At 43.5% G+C, this 23821-nt stretch overlaps 1 protein-coding gene across 1 annotated transcript in view; it reads right to left on the bottom strand.

The window, feature by feature from the left end:
• The window catches only part of MED12L (mediator complex subunit 12L), a gene marked incomplete at its 3' end in the record, with an annotated part of 370596 nt that overhangs the window by 257428 nt on the left and 89347 nt on the right, over positions 1-23821 (bottom strand). Inside the window, exons 6-8 of the mRNA XM_081086020.1 lie at positions 5845-6014; positions 3234-3344; positions 1953-2222 (exon numbers count right to left, since the gene is read on the bottom strand). Of these exons, the coding sequence (XP_080942146.1) occupies positions 1953-2222; positions 3234-3344; positions 5845-6014 (551 nt within the window). The remainder of the gene's footprint in view (positions 1-1952; positions 2223-3233; positions 3345-5844; positions 6015-23821) is intronic.

Consider the following 23821-nt stretch of genomic DNA (forward strand, 5'->3'; position numbering starts at 1 on the left):
TTTAAATATATTTTATTGATTTTTTACAGAGAGAAAGGGACTGGGATAGAGAGTTAGAAACATCAATGAGAGAGAAACATCAATCAGCTGCCTCCTGCACACTCCCCACTGGGGATGTGCCCGCAACCAAGGCACATGCCCTTGACCGGAATCGAACCTGGGACCCTTGAGTCCGCAGGCCAACGCTTTATCCACTAAGCCAAACCGGTTAGGGCTCTCTGAATGATTTTAAAGTATATGTCTTGCCTTAACCGGTTTGGCTCAGTGGATAGAGCATCAGCCTGTGGATGCCTGGATCCCAGGTTTGATTCCAGTCAAGGGCATGTACCTTGGTTGTGGGCACATACCCAGTAGGGAGTGTGCAGGAGGCAGCTGATCGATGTTTCTCTCTCATCGATGTTTCTAACTATCTACCTCTCTCCCTTCCTCTCTGTAAAAAAAAAACAATAAAATATATATTTAAAAAAATAAAGTATATGTCTTAACCATTCTGCTATCATGCCACTCAACAGCAAACAAAAAGAGCTGAGAGAATGGATGTAACATTTCCTTTTTTAAAAAGTGAATAGAAAAATAAAAGTACTGCCTTTGGAGGTATGGAGACATGTCTGTGGAAACCAGATGGCAAACAGGAGGACTGTAAAGTCTCTGAACCCTCTAGTGCACGTCCCCCCTGGCATCTATCCACCTGGCCTCTCCCACCACTAATTCTTCAGGTAACCTCACCCCTCCCAGCCACATGCCTTGAATGATTCAAATCCACATGTGGCCGGTCATCTTGGCTCAGGAGACAGAATCGGACATGTCACAACCTCTTGAAAATACCCACTTGGAGATCCTAAGGGATAAATCAGTCCAAAATTGAACTTACCTAGACTCTTCCAAACTTACTTCTTTGCCTTGTCTCTCTCTCCCCCTACTTCCTCACTCCCATAAGTTGTCCCTCTACTGTTGCTAAAACAATCTAACTAACCACACACTGTCACTTCCATGCACAAAATCCTCCAGTTATACCCAATCATAAGGTGCACAAGGGTCTTCTATGTGCTGATCCCCAACAGATTTTATACTCCATGTTCCATTAGTACCGACCTGCACACAAGAGGGCCAGCCAACCCTCTGAGCCTCTGCCCCTCCTGTGAGCTCTGCCAGGAACACTCTACTACCTTTTTTAACTCGTATTGTAAGCACCAGTCAGGACTATGTCCTCAGGAAGCTTCCCTGAATTCTAGGTGGGATCAGAAATGATCCTTGTCAACTCCCTTAGCTCACTGTGCATCCCCCTGTCAGCCCTTGTCCGAGTCTCAGAAACTGCCTGTCAGCCTGTCTTCCTGACAAAGCAGCAATCTCTACCAGAGCAGAGACTGTCTCTCCAAGGTCAGGCCTGTCCCAAAGCCCCTTAGCCAACAGCTGGACACATTAAGAGCCCAAGAACTGTGACCTGAACACTAAGCTGGGAGCTCCTCTAGTGCGGGGCTGTACCTCATTCCTAACAGCATCAGCTCAGGGGCCAGCATGCTGGGGATGGTCCGCAGGGCACCAGCAGCGATGCTCAATGGAGCAAAGCAGGATGGATTGATTGGATTTAAAGGAAGAGAGAAAAGGCAGCCACTCGGGATGTGAATTGAGGAAGCTAAAGATGCTGCATGAAGAAGCTGATCTTCCAGAGAAGTGATACAGCTGGCTTGTTCCATGGATTCCCTAAAGGGGTTTACTCACTGACTACTTAATGGCCCTCATGAAGAACAAGCACAATAACGTACTGCTAAACTAAAGCAACTGATCTTCTTTTGGCGTGATTTAACATAGGGAAATAAAAACATGAAATTTCAATCTATAAATTATGCGGTTGAGGAAGAAACTAGAGCTGAGATGTGAAAGCTGTTGCAATTCCCACCACAATTATCTCCTACACTGAAATCTAACATAAGTAACAAGGTCAAAGGACTTACCTGCAACATACAACTAAGTCCATAAATGAGGGGACCGTGCTGTGCACAGGACAGAAAGTCTGAGAAGGCCAGCTGCACGGGGCTCACGCCGGGGCCGGGGGGGCCGGGGCTGGGGGCCCCAATGCTCGCATTGTTTGGTCCTATCATCATGTGGGGCGAGTGGGCAGTGAGGAGGCCACTGCTATCGCTCAGCAGCAAGGCAAGACGCCGGGCACAAAAGTAGGCAAGACGACGAGACAGGTAGGCCGACTGAACAAATTCATCTGAATACTGAGGAGCACAAGGACACCAGACTCGGTCATGTCGGTGAAATAACTATCGTAATACAGAATTCTTTTTATTTAAAAAGACAAACTTCAAAGGCACCGTAAAGACCAGTGCTGTCCAACAGAAACATAACACAAGCCACATATGTAATTTTAAATTTCCTAATAGCCATTGGAAAAACAAAGATAAACTTAAAAGAATAATATATTTTATTTATCCTCATACAGGCAAATGTTATCATTTCAACATGTAATCAAACCAAGATGTATTGAGACATTATATATAACCTTTTTCTGCATTAAGTCTGAAACCTGGTGTGTATTTTGTACAGAGAACACATATCAATTTGTACTTGTCACAGTTCCAACAGTTAACGGCCACATCTGGCTGGCGGCTCCTCTACTAGGCAGCACAGGCCCAGGCACCCCAGAGAGGACACACAGGACCAGCATGGGGCAGCCTCGGAAAGGGTACACTGGAGCCGGAAATGGGTGGCTTTTTATTAGAATCTCTTTTGTATTGTTTGTATACTCAAGTACATGCATTACCTTTCCAAGGAAATTTTAATTTTTTAAATAAATGTCATCCAGATAACCTAAATTTCAACAAATTTTAGACCAATCATTAAAATAGGAAGTTCCCACAGTGGCTCAAAACATGTCAAATGAATATAGAAGATCCTCTGGGTCCTTAAAAAGAGATGACTTGTTTTGTTTTCACAGACATCTGTGTGAACAAGGGGACAGTATTTAAAGAGCTGTTTGCTTGGCTCAGTGATGGTAGAAATCAATGTAGTGAGAATACTTTAAAAGGGCATGTGGCTAAAACTATGAAATGGCCATTACAAATGACTGCCAGAACTGAAGCCTCGTATCACTTCATGTGTTGTAGCATCAAGATATTTTTTTCCTTCCATTTCAAAGGGCAATTTTTTCCTCTTTCACCTCTACTTACCTAAGCATTCTTATCAGATCATTTCCTGCCCATGAAATCAACTGGTTATATATACTATACCTGAAGCATTAATGGTAACAGGAGTTTAAGAAGATCATCATCCATTGGTCTGATCTTTTCTAAAACATCCAAGATCCATGTCAAATATTCATGTTTTTCCAGCATTCCTTCCTTAAATGAACAAAGAAAAATTACACTAATAATGTTAAAGTAAAACTAACTAAAATGCAAAAAGCACTGCTATTCTTATGCTTAAGCATAATTTTACTATTGTTTTTGTTGTAGTAAAACGCATTGATCATAGTCCCAATTTCAAACAAAAAGAACTAATATTACTTTGTATGGTTGCTTTGGGGGTTTGTTGTTGTTGTTTGTGGTTTTTGGTACTTTGCTTAATTCTCAATTTTTTAAAAAAAAATTGATTCCTACAAGAAAGAAAACTGAAAAGACTCCCAAGACATGTGTCAAGCACCTGGCTAGATTTTGAGGGGTATGAACCCATCTTCACAGGAGGAAACCTGGCCAATGGCGATAATCATAAAGAAGCCCCCATCATACCATTATCTTGATGAGAAGTTGACAATCCCACCAGATTTAATGCCCCCTTAATAGTCTCCTCTATCCCAAAATGAAATTCAGATACTATAAGCTACCTGTAAAATATATCTTAAAAAAGATAATGGCATAACTATATTATAAAGAAATAAAAGGAATTAATAATAAAATACTGTAATGTATAAGTATTCCAACATAACTACAGTAAGAAACAGTAACACAACTACAAATTTCCAAAACGCCCCACAGGGGTGGTGTAGACCCTCAACATAAGCATTCTACTGCCTTCACATATACATACATATAAATACACACATTATTTTATGATAGTCCCTGCACATACATAGTAGATGTCACATTAGTTCTGTATCATGATTCACATCATGAAAGAAACTTCAAGATAGAAACAAAAAGCTGCTTTCTAGGAAAGACACATACTTTTATGGTCCTTCTGGTAACAACCTTCCTTAGTAGTTAATATGAACTCCAACTTTGTTCTTAGCACCTCTTATAGATCTATGTATTACCAGTGGTCCACGGCCATGGCTACCAACAAACTGTGTGAAAAAAATGTACTGATAAATACAGTATTTATAGGATTACAATGACACCACGCTGACATGATATCAAGATATTTATTTGTCGCTAATTTCTAACTTTAAATATTGAAAGTCAAAAAGTGTTAAAGTGTTTTCTGTTAACAGAAAAACTTCAATTTAAAACTTTAAAACCAGAAAAGTGAATTTTCACTCCATAAAGAAATAAATAAAATGGAATTTTGCATTAAGGTATAAGAAATGATGAATTTAAGATTTTTAAAAATTTTAAATAAATGATTGTCAATGATTACATAATAGTGCCTCCTCAATGTGCTTTTGTCTATGTACCCATGCCTTTATTTCTGCATGTGTATATACTAGGATCAGTTTCACATTTCAGAATGTGACAAATTAAAAATATCATGAACTTTCAAATTGTAGCATTAATGTTACAATTAGATTCCAATCAGTTTACAACCCTAGGGGAAGGGGGGCTGTTGGGGAGGTAGAGGGATTGAGAAAAAAAAAAGTGAGAGAAAAACCCATGAATCTGAACAACAGTGTAGTGATTGTGGGGGTTGAGGGGGATGGGTGGAGGTGGAAGAGGGCACAGAGGGAATAAATGGTGATGGAAAAAATTAAATTTAAAAAATAGTAAAATAATTTTTTAAAAAGACATACTGATTCCAATGTTCCTAATACATAAAGATAACCTCCAAAAGACAATAAGCTTGTTGAGAGACATGTTTTAAAAGATGCAGATTAAATCCTCAGCTCAATAAAAGTAACTGAGCACGCACTGAAGTAATCCTATAATAAGTGGAGCTAGGATTTGTAAAGAGTTGTTTTCACTGACTGCAACCATGCCATTTCTCAAGAGGACCACGCTTTTTCCTACTTTGTGCTCTTAGGAAAAAATCACTTGCAAGTTGGAAATTATAATTAAAGTTCTAAAAAGGAAATTTAGAAGCCACCCATCCTTTCTAATCCCCTTTCTCTTTGGTCAAGAGAGCAGGTAGTGAAAGTCTATGCCAGCAATACAATTTCAGCTAAATATGCACACTTCCTCCCCCTTGCCAGGCGTAAAAACTGAGGCACAGACGCCCTCTTCTGGTCCATGTGATTTACATCAACTTGTCTGGATGCCACAGTGCCCTTACAGGCCCCATCAAGTGCATTTTGAACTGCAGCTGAGCCCAATTAAGGTGACCTATCTCTGAAATAATGAAACTCTAAAGATCTACTAGGAGACATCGGCACAAAGATATTTTTGAATGAACACATCGAATTTTTGCAAAAGAAAAGGTTTAAAAGGATCATAATAGCGCAATTACATAGTAACAGCACCAGCAGGGCTGACATCATTAAAGCTGGAGGTCAACATGCACAAGAAGCAGCTGTCATCTCAGGGCCAAGGTGCAACCTTTACTCCAATTCAACGTGAGAAATGTCAGATGGCTTTCTCTGAATGTACTATTCAGAGAAAGATTCAATTTAACCCCCAGAAAACTAAACGATAAGGAACTTGCTCTCTTTTTAAAAGAATGCTGCGCAGCCTTGGCTGCCTGGCAAGTTACCTGGAACATGTGGAATGCCAGCTTTGCGTTGTACTCCCACTGCTTCAGGGCTTGCTCCACATCCGGGGGCACAGGGACAGGGCCATCACCCATGCTGGAAGCCATGTGGTAGAAGTCGGAAATCTTGGCCAGCTGCTCTCGAAGATACCTGGTAGATATTTGTGTCCACTCTGCATTTTAAGAAATGGTATAAGAAATGACTTTTTCACCCCTTTCTGATCATCTTAAGGATGCACTTATAAAACAAACATCTATGACATAAAAGTGGCTTTTGCACGTCCAAGCGCTTCAGGAAGGCATGCCCACCCCAAAGCCTGTAAATAATGCCCATTAGTGCCAGGGCACCCTCCACAGCAGCAGGGATCCAATCAGCTCTCTCCCGTGCCTCTGCGACCCCTTATCCAGGAGAAGATATCTGCACTCAAATTAGATGCATCAGGGGCTCTTCCATGTTAAACAACAGTTAGCACAACAAAAACATGAAGGGCACAAGCAGGAAACAGAACTTCAGAGGCAAGCCCTTTGAGAAATTTCAAGTCTCCACCAAAAGAATTCAAAATCCCCAAGTGTATGTTTTTCAGGGTCCAAGTCAAGTGTCAAACATGCCTAGTTAAGATCTGCTCTGTTTTTGTCAATGTGTGAGAGGCAGCATTCACATGGGCTGGCCATGGCAGCATTCCGAGCGGCACTGCCCCGGACTGCCAGGGACACAAGAGCAGCGGCCTCTCAGACAACCCTGTGGACCTGCAATGACTGCACTCTCCTCAGAATGCAATCAGCAAGAGTGGTGAGCAACAAAGGTAGGAAACCGCAAAGGAAATAGAAAACATAGCATAAAAAAACCACTGAAATTCTTCAAAAATGTCTGCCACGGGGGCACAAATTAAATCAGTGTGTTGCCTCTGGCAATCACAGGGGATGAGATGCCAACCTGAGCCCATTCTGTGTGTAAAAATGTAATGATTGCATGCTCACAGTCAAATTTCCCCAAGGATTAGCCAAGTAGCATCTCAGAAGAAACCATCCTACTGAAACATTTTCACTCAATGCTGTTTTCCCATTACTTTGGCAATAGGTTCTCCTACCTTCTTTTAAAGGAAGCTATTTTGACAAGAGTAGATACTAAACATCTTGTTAGTCATTGAGAGTTTTGTTTTTCCTTTTTGGATACTATTAAACTTACTTAATAGTACCCAGAGATAACTACTATTAAGTTGTGGTCTAAACCACTTACTCTAATTGTGTCTAATTTAAAATTGAAATTCAAATGCAGGTGCTAAACTCCAATAATAAGCCAACACAAAAGGATGAAGAGATACTAGGTCAACACTTGCCACTGATAACAGATACTATCATTAAAATGAATCCACTGGAGCCCTAGCTGGTTTGGCTCAGTAGATAGAGCATCAGCCTGTGGACTGAAGGGTCCCAGGTTCAATTCCGATCAAGGGCACATGCCCGGGTTGCAGGCTTGATCCCCAGTATGGGCATGCAGGAGGAAGCCAATCAATGATTCTCTCTCATCATTGATATTTCTATCTCTCTCTCCCCTCTCCCTTCCTCTCTGAAATCAATAAAAATATATATATATATATTTTAAAATGAATCCACTGAAATTAAAAACAAAGACTGAATTACCAATGCTGTCATCTTCTGGTGCCCCTGATATGTATTAACAGTCTCATGCCACTCATTTGTTCAACAAAGTAAAATGCCAACCATCCAATGGATGGGTGGAGCTTAGCTACAATAAACAAAAACAAAAATTACTAGGACCAAAATCCCAGCTTTTGTGTGCCACACCTTACTATTAGCTCATTCTCAGTATCTACTCTTCTCAATATCCCCACAGAATATTTTAGCCTCAAGAGCTAAAAATAACACACACATTCACACCCCAACTTTAAAAAGTGGTGTTTTTTTTTTAAATAGAAAAAATACATGGTCACTACAGAAAATGTATGAAAACAAAAAGGATCTGTAATCCCACTGAAACCAAAATGTGGGGTCTGAGTTTGTTGTCTCACGAAATCGAAGAATGATGTAGCAGACAAAAATGAGTAATGGAACCAAAGTTTATTGAGAGCATCCAAGATAATTAAAGTCTATTAATCCATGTGCAGAGTCCCACATGGCCATAAGCAGCGTGGGCTTAGGGATGTGCTCCCCTGCCACAGGAACTCAGGAACCCATTGTGTGCCAGAGAGAGGTGAGAGGACAAGAGGAAGCATGATTTTTAATCTAGGGCAGTGATGGCGAACCTTTTGAGCTCGGCGTGTCAGCATTTTGAAAAACCCTAACTTAACTCTGGTGCCATGTCACATATAGAAATTTTTTGATATTTGCAACCATAGTTAAAACAAAGATTTATATTTTTGATATTTATTTTATATATTTAAATGCCATTTAACAAAGAAAAATCAACCAAAAAAATGAGTTCGCGTGTCACCTCTGACATGCGTCATCACTGATCTAGGGGGTGGGTACAGCCTTGCTAGTTCTTGATTGGTCTTTTCAAATAATCCTGCCTTAGTAACATCCTTGGGATTGGTTTGTATGCCTCACAGCCTTGTGATTAGTTATTTGCAAGCTACCTGTCTTAGCCATGTTCATATATTTTAAACCTCGCTTTTCTCATGTGTGCCTTTCTTTACCTGCCCAATTGGGTTGCTTAGTAACTCTGCCTAGTTGGGTATCCCATTTCTACTTCCTCTTCCCCCCCCCCCCCCATGGTCCCTGTCCCTCTCTATGTAGCTTCCCTCTGTCTCCTCACCTTCACGCATAATCATTAAATATTCTAACATGCAACCTTCGGTCTTTAAGTGTGCTTGAAGATTTATATAAACACATGTGTGGCTAGTAAAGGCTTGCTGAATATACCGCTCCACAATCTCCTCCTATTGGGATTCACGTGGACTTTAAATGCAGCCCTCTTAATGGTGCGCTTTAATTGTAACTGTAGTCCACTGACAGTAAGTGATCATGGCAAGCAGACAGATTCAGGGGTCTGGACATAAGATAGTCCAGAGTGGACTGGTATAAAATATTGGACTGCTTACAAAATTTTCATTAGAAATTGAAAACAGAAAACAGCAGCCTTGAGTGGAAAACCACCACAAGAGGGCTTCGACCCAATGCCAGCGCCTTCAGCCCCACTGCCAGATTCTGACTGGGCCCAGTTCCAGGTAGTAAAAGAAAATAGGAATGGATAAAGATCACAGGGAAGATGGGAGCAGGGTGGTATTCGAAGGTAAAAAGCCACAGAACGTGACCAAAAGGGCTACTCTGAAAATGGAGCAGTCCTACATTCTAGCCAACCTGGGGTGTGTGGCCACACTTGTAGCTCCTGGAGCTGCAGCAGAACCTAAGGTCCGTGAGCCAGATTGTTAGAAAGTGTATGAGCACGAGCGTTACTGAGAGGGCTCAGGACTAAATACAGTGCCCAGTCCTTTCGACAGTGCTCTCCCTAGCATCCAAGAATCCTACAGCCACTGCACCTCTCTGTCCATGCCTAACCCCCAAGCAGAGGGCTTCTAGAGGCCACACAGGTCACTACCACCTTACAGACCCAGGCACTGCAGGCATCCCCAGGGTCACACAGCTGGCCCAGGACACAAACAGGCGTGAGATGCCCACTCTGGTACATGAAATCACATAAAACGATAAACACATATGGGGAGAATGGAGGTGTGGCAGGGCGGTGCGCAGTGCAGCAAGGCTCCTGGTGAAGGTGTCCTGCAGCACAGCAACAGAGCCCACAGGCAGCCGTAGGGGCAGAGTGATCTTGGGAACAGAGGGCCCTGAATCCCAATCCCAGCTCTGCCATTCAGCCATGCGACCTGGAGCAGCAGGTCTAACCTCTGCTGAGTCTCACCTTCTTCATCCTACAACAGGATCAATAATATATGTACATCAGAGTGACTATAAGGGTGAGTTACTCAGCCCCATGCACAGGATGCAGAAAATGATCAATAATTGGTAGCTTTGATCATCACCATCAGGATGAAAAGTTTTTAGAAAAAAAAAAACTAACGGCCAAGCGGTCACTATCAGGACACACCTGCTTGCCAATGTCAGTCCCTGCCTCGGCCTCACAGAGCTACCAATGCCTAACACCTACTCCACAGGCAGACTTACAGAATCAACGTCAGCTCCCTGGTTCCAAACCCTTCGCTGATCAGCAACCCATCATGAATGAAGGCTAAACTCCTTAGCTAGGAATTGGAATCACTTCAAACACTACCCACCACCTAGCATTTCGTACTCCACCAGCCCAAACTGCTCTGACTCTCATGCCTCTGATTCAATCTCTACCAACAATCCTTCTCTACTTACCTGTGTTCATGCATGAGAATTTTCCTGGGCCCAATTCAAATGTCACATCTAACACATAACCTTCTCTAGTCTCTGGACACCACCCTACCACCTAGCAGGGGTCTCCCTCTCTTCTCTAACCGATATCTTAGAATCCCCTCCATCTCTCTCTTTCATCCCCATAAAACTCTGCCATACATAGTCAACCATCAAGTACTGACTTGAATCAATGCACCCCAAGGTTCTCTCAAAATGACTACTAAATCAAGTTCCTTCCCAATCATTCTGACTCTCAAATCTTCATACAAACATCTTTGCTTTCTAGTTTAAATTCATCACTACATACCTTGAAGGTTTCACACACCACTATAGGGAAAATGCCAAATTCCCCCTCTGATGCACTGTGTTTATTATAACCAACTTAACTAGAAGCACCTGCTAACCAATGTGCTCCAAAGGCCCATGCAAATATGAAACTTTCAATTATATTTTAATAAACTTCCAATAAATGTATGTATTTGTGAAGGTTCATTTTCCTGGCTGGATTCTTTCCTGTTTCTAAAGCCAGTGGGAACCCACTATGTGAAATAAATACAATGCTGATGATTTTTTTAAAACGCCCACCAAGTCTAGAGACTAATGCACACATCTATCTGTAAGGTGACCCAGTGCTATGTCAAGGACACAGGAGAAGCCTATACCCAACAGCCACCAGGGAAAATTCTTCCTGAGACTGTACCATTATAACAAAAGGTTCTTGCTTCTCCACAGGGAGGACAGCCTGCTTCTCGAAACTGCAGGATGTAGAGGGTTTAACCAGCCTGACTTTGGTGCAGACTGAATGGAGGAAAAAACCTTCAGTAGGTGTAACATGCCCCACACTCTATTTCTAAAAACTCAGTAATAATAACTGAAGGATTTTCTACCATTTTTCTCATACCTTTTGTTGTTAAAATGCTTTCTTTATCAAAGGATACCATCAACAAAGGGGAAAGGCAACCCACTAATTGAAAGAAAATACTTGCAAATCATATATCTAATAAGGGACTCAGATCTATAATATATAATGAACTATTGCAACTCAATAATAAAAAGAAAACCCATTTTTAAATGGGCAAAGAATTTTAATAGACATTTCTCCAAAGAATATACATGGTTGGCCAATAAACAAATACAAAGATGTTCAACATCAGCCACCAGGGACATGAAAGTCAAAGCCACACTGCCCAGCTGGTTGAGTATCGACCTATGAACCAGGAGGTCATGGTTTGGTTCCTGGTCAGGGCACATGCCCAGGTTGCGGGCTCAACCCTCAGTGTGGGACATGCAGGAGGCAGCCGATCAATGATTCTCTCTCATCATAGATGTTTCTATCTCTTTCTCCCTCCCCTTCCTCTGAAATGAATAAAAAATATATATTAGGGAGAAACCAAGATGGGCATAGGTAAACACCGGAGTTTGCTGCCTTGAACAACCACTTCAAAAATACAACTAAAAGACGGAACGGAGATCATCCAGAACCACAGGAAGGCTGGCTGAGTGGAAATTCTACAACTAGAAGGAAAGAGAAAAGCATACCGAGACTCAGAGGAGGCACAGTGCGGAAGTAAAATACTAAGTGCGGAGGTGCATGTGGAGCGGGCTGACGGCTGAGGGAGCGGTTGTCGTTTACAATCAGGAGGGAGTCTCAGGCTCTGAGCTCCAGTTCCAGGCGAGTCTCTAGGGACCCAGACTCATACGGGATAAGCGAGACTGTCTGGCATCAGTCGGAACTCAAGGGCAGCTTTCTCTCCGAGGGGCTTGCAGAGATTATCGGGACATTGAGAAGCAGAGTCTCTGAGGGCAGGACTGAGAGCAGCCATAACTGCTAGCCCCGCCCTGTTGATCCCGGGGGACCCGCCCCGCCCAAGCCCTGCAGGGAGGATTTTGCTGGATAGCCTCAGGCAAAGGCTAGATTAGCACCTCCCTAGAGATCCAGGAGCCAGGAGCCACCCAGTGGTCAGAGTGGGACCATCCAGTTTGTAGCTCCCTGAAACCATAAAGGACACACTCAGGGGGCAGACTCAGTGAGCACCAAAGCCCCATTGAAGCAAGTCTTGCCCCAGAGGGGTGTCTCCAGCACAGAAGTTCTCCCACTGTAGACATAGTTGATTCTCACAGCCAATTGGCCTGGAGTTCAATTCCTCCCAGAGATACCTACAACAATCAAGGCATAACTACAACAAGACTGTACACAAAGACCACAAGGGGGTGCACCAAGAGTGTCCACCTCAGGTAATTGGGGAGGCTGATCCACTGGGCCCTAGAGGACACTCAGCACAGAAAACCACTGTATCAACACAGGGAAGCATAAAAAATGCGGAGACAAAGAAAAAGGACACAAATGACAGAAATGGAGGAAAGAAAACTACTGGATATAGAGTTCAAAACCACACATTTAAGGTTTTTCAAGAATTTTCTAGAAACTGCCAATAAACTTAATGAGATCCACAAGAAATCTAATGAGACCCTCGAGGTTGTGATAAAGGACCAACTAGAAATTAAGCATGCACTGACTGAAATAAAGAATATTATACAGACTCCCAACAGCAGACTAGAGGATTGCAAGAGTCAAGTCAAAGACCTGAAATACAAAGAAGCAAAGAACACCCAACCTGAAAAGCAAAATGAAAAAAGAATACAAAAATACAAAGATAGTGTAAGGAGTCTCTGGGACAACTTCAAGCGTACCAACATCAGAATTATAGGGGTGCCAGAAGAAGAGAGAGAGCAGGATACTGAAAACCTATTTGAAGAAATAATGACAGAAAACTTCCCCTACCTGGTGAAAGAACTAGACTTACACATCCAGGAAGCACAGAGAACCCCAAACAAAAGGAATCCAAAGAGGACCACACCAAGACACATCATAATTAAAATGCCAAGAGCAAAAGACAAAGAGAGAATCTTAAAAGCAGCAAGAGAAAGAAAGTCAGTTACCTACAAGGGAGTACCCATACGACTGTCAGCTGATTTCTCAACAGAAACTATGCAGGCCAGAAAGGAGTGGCAAGAAATATTCAAAGTGATGAACGCCAAGAACCTACAACCAAGATTACTTTATCCAGCAAAGCTATCATTCAGAATAGAAGGTCAGATAAAGAGCTTCACAGATAAGGAAAAGCTAAAGGAGTTCATCACCACCAAACCAGTATTGTATGAAATGCTGAAAGGTATCCTTTAAGAAGAGGAAGAAGAAGAAAAAGGTAAAGATACAAATTATGAACAACAAATACACATCTATCAACAAGTGAATCTGAAAATCAAGTAAATAATCTGATGAACAGAATGAACTGGTGATTATAATAGAATCAGGGACATAGAAAGGGAGTGGACTGACTATTATTGCGGGGGGGGGGGGGAAGGGGTGAGGGAGATGCGGGAAGAGACTGGACAAAAATCGTGCACCTATGGATGAGGACAGTGGGTGGGGAGTGAGGGAGGAGGGTGGGGTGGGAACTGGGTGGAGGGGAGTTATGGGGGGAAAAAAGAGGAACAAATGTAATAATCTGAACAATAAAGATTTAATTAATAAAAAAATAAAATAAAATAAACATGTATATATTAAAAAAACAACAACACTGAGATACTACTAGGACAGTTAGAACAAAAAGACAGGTGATAAGCTTAGGTGAGAATGCGTACAAATTAGAATTTTTTGTGCATTGCTAGGAGAAATGTAATAAAATATGTACCCACTGTGGAAAAGTTTGGCAATTCCTCAAAAGGTTAAACAGAGTTACCACATAACCCCAAAATTTCACAACTATTTATATGCCCAGGAGAAATCAAAACACATGTTCACACAAGAATTCCTAAACAAGTATTTATAGCAGCATAATTCATAATAGCCAAAAAATAAAAGCACCTAAATGCCCATCAACTGATGAATGGATAGATAAAATGTTACAGGCATACAATGGAATATATTCAGTCAGGAGAAGGAGTGGACAACTGATGCACACTGCTACCTGGATGAACCTTGAAAACATTATGCTGACTGAAAGAAGCCAGTTTCAAAAGACCAAATACGGTATGACTCCATTTATATGAAAAGTCCCAAACAAGCAAAGCTATAAGGCTATTAGATTGCCTAGAGCTAAGGGCAACTGAAGGGAAACAGAGAATGACTGCTAATGGCTACAATATTTCTTCTAAGTGTGATAAAAATGTCCTAAAACATGGTGATGGCTTCACAACTCTATGGACACACTAAAACCACTAAGTTGCACATTTTAAATGAAGTATACAGCAGGTGAATTATATCTTAGTGAAGCTGTCTTATCAATTTTAAAAATGTTTTCTTAAAATACTTTACTACTAATAAGAAATCACTGCATTTCTGAAGCAAAAGATTCATGGTAATCCACTATAAAATGATATGACTTTGGGGAGGGTGGGCAGGGAGGTCGGGGAGGGGTAGAAACAGGAGTGGCTAGGCGTTAAGGGTTAAAGCTGGGTGAGGAGTAAAAGGACTTTATTACAATCTTGGACATGTCTCTGCTTTGTGTTACTTCCATAAGAAAAGGCTTCTAAAAGTTAATTGGTTGTACCCTATCAGATTCACAAGAAACCTGAAATCCCCTATTCGCCACTGTTCGCTTGGGGAATGAACGGGGAAATCGGCATGCTGACTAGCAGCCTGGATGAGTCGCCCAAATGGAAGCTGCTGCCTCAGTGCGGTGACCCAGACCGGCAGCAGACTGAATGGTCAGTAAAGTCAGGCCTCTACAGGGAAGGGCTGGGGGCTGCTGGCACTCGGTGGCAATGCTATCGTGTGATAAATTGTTGAAATATTTCTTATGCTTAAAGTAAGTTTCTCTAACATAGAATTACCTGGAGAACAATGGTGTTTACTGGCAAATACTGAGTATCAGTTTTTGTGTGGTTGAGAACTATGTTATTTTGAATTGGCCATTTCTCTGTGGTTTTATTTACTCAACAATGACACTAGTTACTGTTACTTGGAGATCAGTGACAACTCAAGATAACATAACCATGGGTATTTGGCAGCAAGCATTAAATGCCTATAGGCCACAAGCTCTCCTGGGATATGGGGCTACAAAGGTGAGGAGAAAGCAGTCCCTACCTGAGGAGATTCATCCCTGAGATGGGGAGACACATGGGGCACAGATGTTGACAGCAATGTAGTAAGTGCTTTGACTTGTCATGGGACACAGGAAAGGAAGCAGGGGGCCATTTTAGCCAAGTCTTGAGGGGTGGTACCAAGGAGTTGCACAGACAGGAACAGCAGTGTGCAGCGTTGCAGGCAGGGAGGCAGAGGGAGAGGGAGGCTAGGAAGGTGGCCCAAGATCCTCAAAAGCTAGTGCACAAAATGGTCACCAGAGGGCACTCCAATACAGAGACTTCCACCCAGTAAATCCAGGGGAGACTAAAAACCCGCATTTACAAGCAGCAGCCCAGTGACTGACCCAGGCAGTGACAAGCTATGAGTTCAGTCTTTTATCACAAATGATTAAAAACCACTGAATGACTTTAGGCAAAGGAATCAGGTATACAAATTACGACTCTAAGGAAGTCTTAAAAGGAGGCTGCCAAGTGCAGTGGGGAGGTGACTGAGGAGGGAATGAAAGAGAAGCAGGTAGAACAGCACCAACCTGATATTGGAGAGAAGGGAAGACAGAAGGGCCAGGGTGGCTTTCGGAGCTCTCAGTGCCATCAACTGCGATGTGGAATAGACAGCAGGTGGGGCAGGAGGGTGAAGGAACTGAGTTTACATTATTTTCATTAACTTTTTGTTTTACATAAGCTTTTTATCTTGACATAATTACAGGTTCACATGTAATTGTAAGAAATAATGGAGAGAGATCCCACATGCCTTTTAGCTATTCTTCCCAAAGGTTAACATCTTGTAAAACAACAGTACAATATCACAAGCAGGAGAGACACTGATACAACCCACCAAGCTTATTCAGGCTTTCTAGTTCTGACTTCCGTTTTGAACATCTGAACTTGAGGTGTATGGGGCGCAGCTACAGTATTTTGGACAGGTTAAAGCCTCGGACTAATGAGAGGGCACAGTCCTCTCGTTGCCACGTGCAAGTCCCAGCTGGAGGGCAGAGCCTTCCCAGCACAATTAGCCAACAGCTCTAGTTGTAAGCTTGAACCTGTGGTCCGAACACGTGGCCCCACGTGCCTGTGTGATAGAGTTCAGGTGCATGTAGCTGAGTAGTGTTGAAACCAACGAGAATGCTGTAAACATCTTGATCATGTCCCTACTTTGCCTCGTGGCATCTGCTATAAAATAAAGACACGGCTTGTGGGCGCAGTCGCTGTCTCTCTCCATCAGAGAGGGCAGCGTCCCACCGAGACCCAGCTTTCATTCCTCTTGTCTGTCTTTTCTTAATCCTTTCATCACCCCCACTTGGGATCACCCTTGGCTGTGCTGGTGAGGCACAGAGGTGTCACAGATATTCATCAGAAAACGTGCCCAGGGGCAAATGGATCCACAGCTCTAACACTCATAAGAAGGCCAGGGTGAAGGCACAGACGTGGGGGCTGTTTCCTGATTGTGATGACATGTCCCGCAGACAGTCCAGGAGCAGGTATGTCTATTCTGCAGAGTAAGAATGTGGGTTGTGTGCTCTCAGGGCACCCAGTGCTCTTCCAGCCCTCGGTGTCAGTTACCAACCTGGTGGTGGTGAGGAGCACAGCTTCTGGGGGCAGGCAGCCTGACTCCTGTCCCGCTCCATCACTTCAGCTTTGGGGTCATGGGCAACTCATTCTGCCCCTGTCTATAAAACAGGGCTGATATGTAACCATAGTCTACAGGGTTATTTTGAGAATTATGTGATATATAACATGTTAGAACTGCAATGCATACCCAGGAGAAAGCAAACTTAGGTGATTTATAGGGCCAGGCAGAGATCCACCGGTAGGAAGTAGGTGCAAGTGGAATCTCACTGGCCAAGCCAAGGAAGACAGGTAAGAACTGCCGGTAAGCCCTAACCGGATTGGTTCAGTGGATAGAGCGTCAGCCTGCGGACTCAAGGGTCCCGGGTTCGATTCTGGTCAGGGGCATGTACCTCGTTGCGGTCACATCCCCAGTGGGGAGTGTGCGGGAGGCAGCTGATCGATGTTTCTCTCTCACCGATGTTTCTGACTCTCTATCCCTCTCCCTTCCTCTCTGTGAAAAATCAATAAAATGTATTAAAAAAATTAAAAAAAAAAAAAAAAGAACTGCCAGTAAGCGTGTCTAGGTGGGAGTGAGCAGCAGGTGGCTAAGTGAGACTCCCAACAGTGTCTTTCTGAAGTTCAAGGGAAGGTGAGAGGCAAGGAGGGCAGCCTGAAGAGAGAGGTGAAGAGCTGACACAGGACACTCTGCCTAAGGAGTGAATAATATAGTTGAGGGGGGAGTGACAAAAATACCTCCAAAAAGATACGGGCCACTATTAGGCAGTCTATATATATATACATACTAATAAAAGCCAAGCAACCATAACAATGGAACAACTAGAATGGCCGGAACAGTTGGTCGCTATGACATACATGCACTGTGGCAGCCAACTGGCACCCACAACCGCCCACAGGCCCACTCCCCAGCCAGCCCCCTCCAACCAATCAGGGGCAGGGCTGGCCAGCCAACCTCATGCGGCCCTTCCTTTCCTCCCCAACATCCGGGCCCCAATCGCCCCCACCACCCTGATCAGGGGCAGGGCCGGCCCTTCAACCTCCCACATCCCCTCCCCCCAGCCACCCCTGCCTCCGATCACCCCCATTGGGGGTGGGGCCAGCAGCCAACTTCCAGGGTCCCCTACCCCTGTCAGCCCAGCCCAATCGGCCCCCATGCACAAATTCGTGCACCGGGTCTCTAGGATATAGATATCTGCACAGTTGTGTGACTGATAGTTCATGCTTGAGGATTTCTTTTTTTTAAAAATATATTTTATTGGTATTTTTACAGAGAGGAAGGGAGAGGGATAGAGAGTTAGAAACATCAATGAGAGAGAAACATCGATCAGCTGCCTCCTGCACACCCCCCCACTGAGGATGTGCCTGCAGCCAAGGTACATGCCCTTGACCAGACTCGAACCTGGGACCCTTCAGTCCACAGGCTGACGCTCTATCCACTGAGCCAAACCAGTCAGGGCATGCTTGAAGATTTCAAAGTAAAAAGAGACAAGTGGCCAAATGAGGAAATGAGTGGCAAGGGCCCAGGCAGAGAATGGAGAGGTGCTGACAGGGAGGACTGGAAGGAGACTTGTGTCCCAGCAGCAAGGAAACTCCTGTCTGCACGCTGTGCTTGCAAGTGCCATGGCATCTGACACCTCAGGAGAACAGCATTTGACTCTGTTCTTAGTTCTCCCTCCTGCTGTCAGATCTCCAATTCCTGTTTCCATTTTACTGCAGACAATGCTCAACCATTGCATTTAGGGATTTTTCTAGTTGTCCTTTTTCCCTAGCTACCCCATACATGCATCTGAAGCAAGGCTCTTGGAAGCCACAGGATCCAATTTTAGCCCCTAGAACAAGAATTTCTTATTCAACATGTCAATCATACAACCAGCTTCTTGGCACAAGGACAGCTTCCAGGTTTCTTCCCAACAGGTGGCTCATACTAAACCTCAGCCAACAGGGGCATGACATAGTTGTTTGCAATTAATGCCTTACTATCAAGTGGGAAGTTTCTCAAATCTTCTCGGCTTCTATAGAAACCTGAGTGAGCCCTGGCCATGGTGAGATGTTCCTAGCAAGAATAACAGGAACATTATTTTCACAAATATTAAGCTAGTACATTTAATTAACCCCTTAGGACAGTTCCCCCAGCCTTCCACATGAGACCAAGCCATGGATTATATTGCCCCAGGAGAGGAAAGCTAGAGCAAGACAACAAAATTGTCTTTGGTAAGAGGCAGACTTGATGAGACAATAGCTTGGCTTTCCTGGGTGGCAAACACACCTCTGTGCCCTCCTAAACCCTTGGCATAAAGGCTGGGCGGGGGGTGGAGAAATGGAGCAGCTCTGAGGAAAGACTGGCTGCCCACCCCACTGAAGGCATCCAACCTACCTGAATGATTACATCGGATATTTCATTACCTCAGTCCTCTTCTAGCTCTTGCTACAGAGGATGTGGTGGAAAGCCTCAGTCATTTGTGAAGCAAAAATAAATTACATTTTATTTGAATTGGAATTTCATTCCATAATCGATGTGGTCTGAGTAGTTTCTACACTAAAGCAGACTGTTTACTGCTTACATCCTAAATGCAGGTGCTGGGAAGTTCATACTTTGGAACAAGAAGGGAAGTCTTTCACCAGGACACAGGTCCAAGTGCTACCACAGACATTTCATTGCCAGACAACCACGCACAGTAACTCTAGTCCGAAAAGCCCCAACACACACCAACACTTCCACACTGCGTAGCCCCATGGCCCCTCCCTGGGAAGCCACCGAGTTTTCCTCTTCTGGGAACCAAAGAGTGAGGCATGATATATCCATTTAATTGAATCTATTCACGTTAGCTGTGCTACTCTCACAAAGCGATCCCAACTGATCATGCACTGACCCTTAACCGAAGCATTTTCTATTCTACCAATACAAGCTGAGTGTTCCCTGACTCAAAATACCAGGAAGCCAAAATGGGCTTTTAGAGCCGCTTTGGTCCAGGGACTTCATTTGGAAGATTATACACAATTTGTCAGAAAATGATCTGAAACTGAAAGGATGTCTTTTTTTAATTAAAAAACAACAACAACAACTTTCTATTCATTATGGAATTAACACTCCAGTGCAAATAGCAAAAAGATACAACTTTCGTAAGTCATGAAAAGTTAGTAGCCTACAACCCTTTAAAAGAACAAGGCTACTACATACACCAATTCTCTCAAACATAAAAGCAAACTAAGATACACACAAAACAACTCAGAAGATATACAGAAGCCGGTAACAACTGCTTCCGAAGTGTGTGGTGAGGGGTGGAGGGTGCTGGAGGAGCGGTAAGGAGCTAGCTCAGTCTGAACATCTGAATGTTTGGTGTTTTCTACCACAGAGATGTGTTACCTATTTAAAAATGCAGTCACACAAGATGCTGTCTCTTTAAAAATTTCTCATGTGTAGGCGGTAAGCCAGGGGTGGGGAACCTTCTTTTTCTGCCAAGGGCCATTTGGATATTTATAACATCATTTGAGGGCCATACAAAGCTATCAACTTAAAAATTAGCCTGCTATATTTGGTCAATTAACTCACCCCTAAGCCTTGGCAGAACCAGACCAAATGATTTTGTGGGCCTTACACAGCCTAGACCAGATGTTCCCCACCCCTGCTAAACAACAGACCTGCAAGATGGACTACAAATTAAAACTCACTGAGCACCAAGCTTTTGAAGCACCTTTCATACCTCGCCCAACAACACTACCCTTCCCAAACCCTCAGTCACCCTGCTTTCATTTGAGCAGGCTGGAAATTCTATAAAGCAAACAGGACCCAGAAACAAGTTGAGGACAGAATTCCCAGTCTTCCTACTTTCTGGGGATTTCCTCCCCCCCACAGCCCAACCCCCCCCCACCCCACCCCCGCCGTCCCCCTTTTGTAAACTGAAGATAATCAGTTGCCTCAGAGGGATTTCGGGAGCACTGCTCCAAATGGCAAAGTAGGTATTTTTGTAGCATAATATTTCCAGTGTAGACATGCATGCATGTACTAACAGCCATGAAGAGTAAAAATTCAATATTGACAATTAAATTTGGATTCTAATTACCATTTTATCATAGAAGACAATTAATCCAAGCATGAGTTACCATTAAAACTGAGGAGAAAATGTTGAGTGGCAACAGGTTCTTAACAGAAAATGCCAGATTACATAATTCACCCAAATCAACAAGATGAGAAGTAATGATAATAGTATAGACAGTGCACATAACAGAACTATAAACCTAACTCATTTGCTCGCAGCCTGCAAGGGAAGAAGATAATTAATTAATTTAAGATCAAGAAATACTTTTTAAGATGCAAAAAGAAAACAAAAATATGTTCCAAATTTTTACTTTAAGGCTACATTTCTACAAGACCCAGTTCATATTTTTCTCCTTCAGAAACATTCCCTAACTTTTCCAGCCTCTCCATCAGTTCCCCACTATTCAGTGGGTATAGTTTTCAGTTTTGCAAGATGAAAAAATTCTAGATCTACTGCACAACAATGTGCGCAGTGCAGGTCACACCACTGTCCTGGACACTTAAACGGTTAGGATGACAAACTTCGTTTTTTAGCACAATTTTTTAGTCTCTGTAAATAAGGAAGTTTCACATATTCAATTAACTGAGCAACTAGACATTAAAAAATATGTCTCCCAATTTTTACAAAGAATACTTACTTCATTTTTGTTAAGGTCCTAAGAAGCAAGTACTCGGCTTAGTGAAAAGTAAACACTAGTAATATTATCCAACAACAACTAAAATTGTAATGCATTCCCTGAACTTCCTTCAAATCTTTTTCATAACACACATTTTTATAGCAAGGTATCTTCCAGAAAAGGCAGCAACAAAATAATACTAACTGGGGGCAGAGACTAGGTTTTAGTTAACTTTTTTATATCAAAGTTAGACTTGCAGTCTTGGAGTCCGCAGTTCTACATGCCTTGTGAAAACAGCTGCCCACCGGCATAAAGCCCTCATTTCCCACTCTCCAAACACGATTCTCCTTAACTCTCCTCTCCATGTCTTTTGTTTACCTCTTCATCTCTAAATACCATGCTTACAGGCCTACTTCTTGGTTCGAAGCATTATCTACTGGCTTCCTGCATGGAAGGTGATGGAATATTCAGCTCCTTTCACCTCCCACCAAGCCATTACTTACATATTCCTGTCTTCCTGTCCTGTCTTCCCAACAAAAGACTGTAGCAGATTTTAATTCTGAAGTGAGTATCTATACTAATAAAAGGGTAATATGCTAATTAGACTGGGAGACCTTCCAGGAGACCTTCCGGACGTTCGTTCTTCTGGACAAAGCCATGGTGGCGGGGCCGAAGTAGAGGCGGTTAGAGGCCAAGAGGGGAGGGCAGTTGTGGGAGATCAGGCTGGTGAGGGTCGGGGCCATTGGGGGTAAGCAGACCAGCAAGGGGGCCAGTTGGGGGCAAGCAGACCATCAGTGGGGGTCAGTTGGAGGTGAGCAGGACAGTGGGGGGGCAGTTTGGAGTGAGCAGGCCAGCGGGGGGGGGGGTTGCGGTAGTTGAGGGTGATCAGGCTGGCAGGGGGGGGCATTTGGGGGCAAGCAGGCCGGCAGCGGGGGGGGGGGGGCAGTTAGGGGTGAGCAGGCCGGCAGGCAGAGTGGTTAGGGGCAATCAGGCAGGCAGGTGAGTGGTTAGGAGCCAGCAGTCCCGGATTGCTAGAGGGATGTCTGACTGCTGGTTTAGGCCCGATCCCTGTAAACCAGCATAGGACATCCTTTGAGGGGTCCCAGATTGGAGAGGGTGCAGGCTGGGCTGAGGAACACCCCTTCCCCCGTGCACAAATTTTGTGCACCAGGCCACTAGTATGTTTATAAGAATCATTTAATTGTTCATGTAACAGAAATGAGATAAACATAAAATTGAAGAAATTAATAAAAGTAGGAATATAAACTCCCATATGCATGCACACACATGCAGTCCTGTGTGTGTCCACCATCCATGGATAGGGCCTGGATGCCACAGCATCCTAACTGCTATGGTATCTTCGGCATTCGGATCTTGCTTTCTAAACACTAGGAAGAAGCAGGGTTTCTTAAAGAAATGGTTGACGGAGGATTGAGGCAGAAAAAGTACAAGGTGAGCCTGGGCCATCTTTCTGTGCCAATATATAGATAGCATTTCTCACGAAATACCAGTTTCAGGCATGGTTCAACGGATGCTCAAACTTTTAAGTGAAGGACTGCGGAGGAGCAGGATGGAGGCAGCGGCAACACTTTTACCTTGTATTGGAGAATGGTTTTTACAGAGAGCCAAGCTAGCTCATCAATGAAAACCTACTCTTCATGCTCAAGTAAAGCATGAACTTAGATCACACTTATGCAAGCATTCTGTCTAATCTCCAGCGTTATTTTCAAAGCAAGCAAGGCAGATCTCTCTTTCATGACAAATGAGATATAAGGGCACTGAAAATGTAGAGGTTTGGAACTAGAAGCTGGTATCCGGAATCAGAAAAGTTAGTGTGCAATGTCTGCAAGGACTCAAATTGAAAGTAAGCTGGTGGGCTCAGATAAGAAACCAGACTGTCAATTATGTGTTTAGCGGGGTGTATTTTTCTAGTCCAAATAGCTCAGTGAACATGTCGCAAATTAATTACCCAGTGTGCAAGAAAAGTAGCTTTTCTTCTTTGCATGGGCGGGGCAGGAGGGGAATAAGGACAATGGTTCCAAGAGTACAGTCAACCAAGAAAAGTCTGTCATCCTCCTCCAACCCAGCCCAACAAAACTTCAGGGGCAGTTTAACCATGAAGCATTTTAAGATTCTTCTAATCCATCTCTTCCCCCAAAAGAGACCTCATGCCCATGATACCTCTTTCAGTTTTCCCCATATTAAACAACCAGCAACCCCTAGCTGCTCATCTTGCAAACAATTCCATCTTTCTCTTTGGTTTCTATAGCCCCTGGAGTGTGCTATGCTCTGCCTGCTCCCATGGCACCCATGAGAA

This window comes from Myotis nattereri, assembly GCF_964212035.1.
Source record: "Myotis nattereri genome assembly, chromosome: 3".
In the NCBI taxonomy this organism is placed as follows: domain Eukaryota; kingdom Metazoa; phylum Chordata; class Mammalia; order Chiroptera; family Vespertilionidae; genus Myotis; species Myotis nattereri.